Below are 7,854 nucleotides of genomic sequence, written 5' to 3' on the forward strand. Positions count from 1 at the left end.
TTTTTTTAGAATTGCCGCTAATTGAGAACGGTATGGACATGGATGACACAGCCACGGTAGCATTGTATTTGATACGAATGTTCAAGCCAGCCAACGTCGAAAGCACCGCTGCCGTGAGCCAGCCCGGTCCTGTCGCGAGTTCCGTAAGTATTTTTTAAATTTAATCAGAAAATATCTAAGATAACGTATATTTGTAATTATTAGGTATTCTGTTTTTCTCTATTAGGTAGATTCCTGAAATGAACTTTTTAATTAATTTAAATTATTTTATTTTTGCAGACACCGAAAGTTAAGAAGACAATTTTAAAAAACAGAAACGTGAACTGTGTGGCTAACGATAATCTGGTAAGATGTTATATGCTTGTTATATATTCTTATATATTATTTGGAAAGCTAAGACTGACAAGCTAAAACAGTATAACAATAAGAAACATTAAACCACTTATATCAAAAAATTAATATGATTCACAGAAGCAAGAATCCAAGTCGAATGATATTGTTTTGACAAATGCTTTTGTATATTTTAGGTACCAATAGGATTGGGACATGCCAAAGTTCCATCCCAATTACTGAACAGCATTCGTTGGACTCCAAAAACATATACGAGCGCCACACGAAAGCTATTGATGGCAGTGTTTCCACGAAGGTAAATGATAGAGTAATAATTACAGCTGTAATAAAAAATGAAAATAGGCTTTGTAAAGTTCTGAAAATAATTTGAACCGTTGTGCTTTAAATGCGTTTTTTTTTCATAGCGTGCTGGCAACCCATTCTTTGACGGGTAAGGCTTCTCCAGCCTTCCAGTACAAGCCAGCTAAGGAGAAACTAAATGCACAGCTTGTGGATGACATTGTGCATACCGTGGTGTCGAAATGTGGCGTTGCGGCAAATCTTGTGCGGTTAGTTTGTATTGTAGAAACGAAAAAATATATTTTTTATTGATCTTTATTTCTTATGGTTTTTATTTTACTTTGTTTTATATTTTTCCAGCACTAGCATCACAACAAAATGTGCAGATGAGAGCAAAATGCTTCGCTCTCGTCTAAAGAAGCAGACTAACAGTCGAAAAAATCTCGAGAATAGGGCACCGCGATCTACGTCAGAATCTAATTAAACTGGAGTCCACAACTGAAGAACGTCGTCGCGCCGCGGAAATTTAAGTATGTTAAGTGGAGATATTGAATAACGAATATTTTCATTGTCAATTATTATTATTCCCAAAACACTCAATAATAGTAGAACTAAAAAAATACTGCATTTGCATTTTTTTAGTATGGAGGTCCTAGGTTAAAAAGTTATTTATTCGGAACCGGCAAATGAATGTCCTATGAGAGAGAGACTGACACAACCAAACATTAAAATATACAGCAATAGAGTCTAATTATTAAGAATGCTCTTAATCTTTTTTTTTAGAACCGCGAAGTGATAAGTTAGATATGGAAATCGATGAAACAGCCACGATAGGATTATATTTGCTACGAATGATTGAGCTAGGCACCGCTACCGTGAGCCAACCCGTTAGAAACAAGACACTTCGATACAAAATTTGAAATTTAATCAGAACTAAAATAACGTATATTTGTAATTTTAGGTATTATATTAATCTCTATTAGATTCCTAAAATGAGTAATATTTTAATTAATTTATATTATTATATTTTTACAGAAACCGAAAGTCAGAAAGACAATGTTAAAAAGTAGAAACGTGAACATTATGGATAATGATAATCTGGTAAGATTATTATATGCTTGTTATATGTTCTTTTATATTATTTGGAAAGCTAAGACTAACAAGCTAAACAGTATAACAATAAGAAACATTAAACCACTTATATCAGATGAATATGATTCATAAGTATTCAAGTCGAATAATATTGTTTTGACAAATACGATTGCATATTTTAGGTACCAATAGGATTGGGACATGCAAAGGTTCCATTTCGCTTCCTGAAGAGTATTCGTTGGACTTCAGAAAGACACAAGAAGCCACAAGAAAGCTGTTGATGACAGTGTTTTCATGAAGTTAAATAATAGTACCTTTAAGTTTTGTTACAAGAAGAAACTAATAATGCCCAGTTCGTTGAAGACGTTGTGCACGCCGTGGTGTCGAAATGTGGCGTTGCGGCAAATCTTGCCCGGTAAGTTTATTATTTTTAAATATTTATATTTTATTAGGTATGAACAATAGGCATTTATTTGTTATGTTTATACTTTTATTTTTACAGTACTATTTTCACAAACAAAACGTGCAGATGAGAGCAAAATGCATCGCACACGACAAAATAAAAAGATCAAACGAAAAATTCGCGAGAATAGAGGCCTCTTCCGACGACAGAAACTGACAAAACTATAGTGTACCTTACATCCTGAACAACCAAAATTCGCGTCGCGGAAATTTGGTGAGAAACAGTAGTAGACAGTAAAATATTTAAGTATTAATTTATGCATAGATATCAAATAACACAATTTTCATTGTTAATTATTATTGTGTGATAGGTATTCCGAAACACTTTGGAATAATGAAATTTAAAAAATGCTTACTACCTTTTTATTTTATTTATATTTAAATTATATAAGTCCTAGGTTAAAAGTGGCGGCAGTGAAGATCGGTTGAGGACTTGAGGTTGAGCCAGTAGGCAGATTTCCCACACGAGCTAATGCATTGGTAAGTAGCTAAATTTTCTTTAAATTTTGTACTATGTATATAGTAATAATTACAATACAAAACAAAAATTTTAATGTAATTAGACAAACCTAAATTTTGGAAAATACAAATCTAGTTGAGACAATCACTCATTCTATTCGTCAACCTAATAATGCCGGAGGCGTACCCGAGGCGTTGACTTATTCGATCGGAACCAATTGTATCTGAAGATGAATCTGATTCACAATAATCTAAGTCGAATAATATTGTTTTGACAAATGCGATTGTATATTCTAGGTACCAACGAGATGGGGATATGCCAAGGTCTCGGTTACTCAAGAGCATCCGTTGGACTAATGTTGGACACCAGAAACATACACTAGCGCCACAAGAAAGCTGATGGCAGTGTTTTCATAAAGGTAAATAATGGTACATTTAAGTTTGAAAAAGGTTCAGAGAAAAATATAATAAAGCAGTTTTTATTACAGCATTGTAGGTTTAGATAAAGTTCTAAAAATAATTTGAAGCGTTGTTGCAACATATTCATTGACGGGAAAGCCTGCTCCAGCGTTCCCGTCCAGGAGAGCTAAGAAGAAGCTAAATGCCCGGTTTGTTGAAGACATTGTGCTCACCGTGGTATCGAAATGTTGCGTTGCGGCAAATCGGTTAGTTTATTTTATGGAAACTATTACTCGTTTAAAAATTAAGTATTTATTTAATGGAGATATCATATAACAATTATTTTCATTGTCAATTATTATTTTGTAATATTCCGAAAAAATTAACAATAATCGAATTCAAAAAATCCTTATATTTGCATTTTTATTTATTTTCCATAGGTTAAAATGTTATTTATTTGGAACCGGCAAATGAAGACCTATGACTGTGAGAGATAGGTACTCTGGGTTTTACACTACTCAAGTACCAAACATGCTCAGTACGATTGGAAGTGGATGACACAGCCGCACGACATGACGTATATTTTTCCAATAGGTATTACCTATATTTTTCTGTATTGTATCCTAAAATGAATAACGTTTATTAATTTAAATTTATTATACTGTTACAGAAACCGGAAGTCAGAAAGTCAGTTTTAAAAAGCAGAAACTTAAACACTATCTATAATGATAATATGCTAAGATGTTATAGGTATGCTTGTTCTATTTTCGTTTGTATTATTTGGAAAACTATAGACTAACAAGCTAAAACAATATGCAATAAGAATCATTAAACCACAGATGATAAATCTGATTCACAATAATCTAAATCGAATAATATTGTTTTGACAAATGGGATTGTATATTTTGGTATCAATAGGATTGGGACATGCCAAATTTCCGTCTCTGTTACTGAAAAGCATTCGTTGGACTCTAGAAACATATCTATATATTATATATATATTAAGCTGAGATATCAAATAACGATTATTTTCAATGTGAATTATTATTTTGTAATATTCCGAAACACCAATAATCGTACTCAAAAAATACTTAGGAATTACATACCTACATACTTACTAAATTTGCATTTTATTTATTCTTTTGAGTCAGTCTTAGGACAATAAAAGTTAATAAAAGCTAAGGCATAAGAACATTACATAATGTTCTTATATCTGTGGGTCCTAGGTTAAAAAGTTAATAAAGTTATTGTCACAGGTTGGTTCCGCTGGCGGGAGTGAAGACCAGTGAGGACTTGAGGTTGAGGCAGCAGGCTGATTTCCCATACGAGCTAATTAATGCAATGTTAAGTACCTAGCTAAATATTCTTTAGATCTTGTACTAAGTATTTTTAATATCTGTATAGTAGTAATTATAATAAAAAACAAAAGTTCAAATGTAATTAGGCAGTAGGTCTGCCTAATTACATTTGAACTTTTGTTTATTTTTTTTTTAAATTGATTTTAAATTCCTAGATATAAATCTAGTTAAGGCTACCACTAATTCTGCAACAGAAGATGCTAATCAGAATGAAAAAGTATATTTTCTATATAGTTTAACTGAACTAGTATGACTCTTCTTCAGGTGTTCCAGATCTTAGATTTTTATACATCAACAGAAAATGCTCATCAGACTGACCAACTTTTGTTAAGGCGCTTTTGTCATATCTGTTATAGTGTAGCTGGTGGCTGTTGGAGTTCATCATCAGGTGTTCCATATCCTCGATTTTTATACGTCATCAGAAAATGCTCATCAGACTGACCAACTTTTGTTAAGGCGCTTTTGTCATATCTGTTATAGTATAGTTGGTGGCTGTTGGAGTTCATCATCAGGTGTACGTCATCAGAAAATGCTCATCAGGGCGAACAATTTTTGTTAAGGTGACTTTTCTATATTTCCTACAGTTTAGTTGGTCTTTATAGGTACTGCTCGAGCTGTTCCAGTTTCCAAAACAAAATATACCCTATATGTTGACCAGGCTTTATAGCTTTACAACAAAAAAGTTTCATTCAAATCCGTCCAGTAGATCCAGAGATTAGCGTGTGCAAACAAACAGACACACTTTTTTTTAATTCTTATTCTATTACTGATTCTCTATCGATCTCAATTTTTTTATTTAAATATCTTCAATGTACAGAAATACTTTTTTTACTGTTTTATTATATGTATTGATGTATTTCATTTCGAGTGTTAACGATAGAATAATTACCTACTCCTTACTTCCTCAGACTATAAATACGATAATACTAATTCAATTCGAGCATTTTTAAATCGACCATTTTTTCTTGTTTTCAGATAAGATCGAGTTTATTGTGCATTCGTTTCGAAGCGAACAACCAGAAAGAAAACTGTCCTTGAAAAATTAACTTAGGGAAAAGTGCCTGTTATTAAAATCAAATGAATAAATGCTTTTTAATGTATTTTTTTAAATTCAATGCAATATATATATTAACCCTGTTTTCTATATATTTTCCTTTCATCAGCACTTGATCACAATCATAATATGTTTCAGTATACCTTTTAACCATGTACTTTATTGTGTAGGTACTTACATGTTATATTACTGATAAAAAATTATACATAAATTTATATTTAAAAAATGGCAAGCCCTTCTGGCATAATAGGGACCAACACTGTTTGAATGAGTTTCTTTCGGCATTTCTTCTCAGCAGTGGTCGTTCCGAAATGCTAGTAGTTTGTAGCTTTGGTAAACATCATTTAATTTAGAATATGACGTGAAAAAATGCCTGTGAAGGCCTAATTTCTGAATAAATGATTTGATTTTGATTTTGATTTTGATTATTTCACAAAAAAGTTGAAGCTTACTAAGCATGTTTTATCACTATCTATCACCTATGTCTAGTTGACAGAAAGAGAAAGCTTTAACTTTTTACCCCGTCATTCACGTGCCTCGACGTAACTAAAGCACCAATACACCTAGGTGCTTGAACTCCAACACTAGGGCGGCTGCCTCATCCGTTGCGTTGTGCCAGATATTACCAAAATTGGGTACTTATTCAAACTCAAATATCTTTATTGCAGTAACTGTAGTACAAGATAAGATGGCACATACAATACAATAGTTACAGTTTAACCAATGCCCAATGGCGGGACATAGTGTACCTACATTTTCACAATATCATGTCAACTTGTGTTATCTATGTTCACAAAATAAATGAATTTAAATTGAATATAAATAAATAAAATACTTCTTCATACAAGTAATAGAAGCCAAAATTATGATTTTTGACATTTTTGTCTGTCTGTCGTTCGCTTTTCACACAAAAACAACTCGACCGATTTACTTGATATTTGGTATAACATCTTAGATATACTTTAATCCGATAAAAGGTCAGGCTCGCGTAGGATAATTACAAAACGAACTACTGAATCGATTTACTCGAAATTTTGTATGAAGGTATCACACATACGGACTTACATCTTAGATACATTTTATCCCGGTAAATGTTCAGGTTCCTGTATGATAATTACAATACAAACTACTGTATCGATTTATTTGATTTCATACCGGACTTAGGTATCTTAGATACATTTCATCCTGGTAAGTTGTCAGGTTCCCATAATCAAAAAACAAACTACTGGATCGAATTTAATAAAATTGGGTACAAATTAACACTATCCCAGAAATCTATAAAAGTCCCAAAAATGATTTATTAAGATTATTAGGGTTTTAACCTTCGAATCGCACGCAAACGAAGTTGCGGGCTTATTTCTTACTTCCCTCGAGGACTGTTTTCCGCAGTTAGGCCTCTTGTCTGGGCCCTTTCTGCGTGCGGGGTCTGAGCCGCTGATCATTCCAGCCAGCCCAGCTCCTTCAGGAAGCGACGGTGTACGAAGTTGCGGGCACATCTAGTCGCACTGTAGGTAGGCCAAAATGACCACCAACATTGCTATTCAATTGCTATTCTTGGTATGTGCATATACCAAGAATAGCAATGTTTTAAACTTTTCTGTTGCTTAGTGCTGAAAAGTAACAAAGCAACTAAATAAAGAGAGAACTACTTACAAGTAATATAATTAACCTACATAACACCAGTTTCTTGCCCAGAAACATTTTTTTAAAATAATAGAAATTCACTACCTAACGATCAAAGAAATTGTGATTACAATTTCCTATTCGAACGCTTGAAAAATATTTGGGCCTATATAAATAGGGTTTATTTTTAGGCTTTCCTATTATTATATAAAAAATTATATATTATATAATCAAAAACCTGATCAAGTAATAGTTGCACAAAAAAATATATTATTGTGAACATATTCTATCGGTTCGAGATGAAGAAAGGTACGTGTGCGTGTATTACCTGTACTATGGAGGGATTGCAAGAAACGGATTTTTTAAATCCGGATATTAATGTTTTCGTTGCACAAAAACCCGAATATGTTATTTAACTATGTGTGCGATCTTATTGAATAAAAAATCTTTGTAATAAAAGTTTAATCAACATTTATAGAACTTATAGGCAACAATTTTCAAATATAATTAGTCAAACTTAAAGCAGTAAGTCTTAAACTATATAGTCTTCATCTTAAAAGGAACATAGCCATAGATAAAAAATAATAACATAGCATTATTTTTTTATTTAAAATTCACAATTCACTAACAATTTACGATAAAATTGAATAGAACAAAAAACAAGGTAAAATATGTTGTTATCTAGTTACTTAATTATCACATGAATAATAAGTCAAATTATATATACTTAAAATGTGTATTTGTTTTTCAATACAGTTTTGAAATTCACATTTTACA

The 7,854-nt window shown here is 32.2% G+C and overlaps 1 protein-coding gene across 13 annotated transcripts in view; it reads left to right on the top strand.

Annotated features, from left to right (window-relative positions):
• LOC128675540 (protein insensitive-like) overlaps positions 1 to 5,838 on the top strand; it is a 19,172-nt gene extending 13,334 nt beyond the window's left edge. For 2 of the 13 annotated variants that reach the window (XM_064436368.1, XM_064436364.1), the window contains exons 3-15: positions 10 to 143; positions 280 to 345; positions 528 to 646; positions 756 to 899; positions 991 to 1,160; positions 1,666 to 1,731; positions 1,905 to 2,137; positions 2,225 to 2,398; positions 2,577 to 2,664; positions 2,941 to 3,062; positions 3,713 to 3,792; positions 4,299 to 4,960; positions 5,376 to 5,838. In XM_064436368.1, coding sequence (XP_064292438.1) covers positions 10 to 143; positions 280 to 345; positions 528 to 646; positions 756 to 899; positions 991 to 1,114 — 587 coding nt within the window. In that variant the 3' untranslated portion in view covers positions 1,115 to 1,160; positions 1,666 to 1,731; positions 1,905 to 2,137; ... (4 more) ...; positions 4,299 to 4,960; positions 5,376 to 5,838. Of the gene's footprint in view, positions 1 to 9; positions 144 to 279; positions 346 to 527; positions 647 to 755; positions 900 to 990; positions 1,161 to 1,665; positions 1,732 to 1,904; positions 2,138 to 2,224; positions 2,399 to 2,576; positions 2,665 to 2,940; positions 3,063 to 3,119; positions 3,309 to 3,482; positions 3,588 to 3,712; positions 3,793 to 4,298; positions 4,961 to 5,375 lie in introns of those variants that run through there. The other 11 variants (XM_064436365.1, XM_064436372.1, XM_064436369.1 and 8 more) reach the window with 11 other exon arrangements.
• The last annotated feature ends 2,016 nt before the right edge of the window (positions 5,839 to 7,854 follow it).

Source organism: Plodia interpunctella, chromosome 14, assembly GCF_027563975.2.
Source record: "Plodia interpunctella isolate USDA-ARS_2022_Savannah chromosome 14, ilPloInte3.2, whole genome shotgun sequence".
Taxonomy (NCBI): Eukaryota; Metazoa; Arthropoda; class Insecta; order Lepidoptera; family Pyralidae; genus Plodia; species Plodia interpunctella.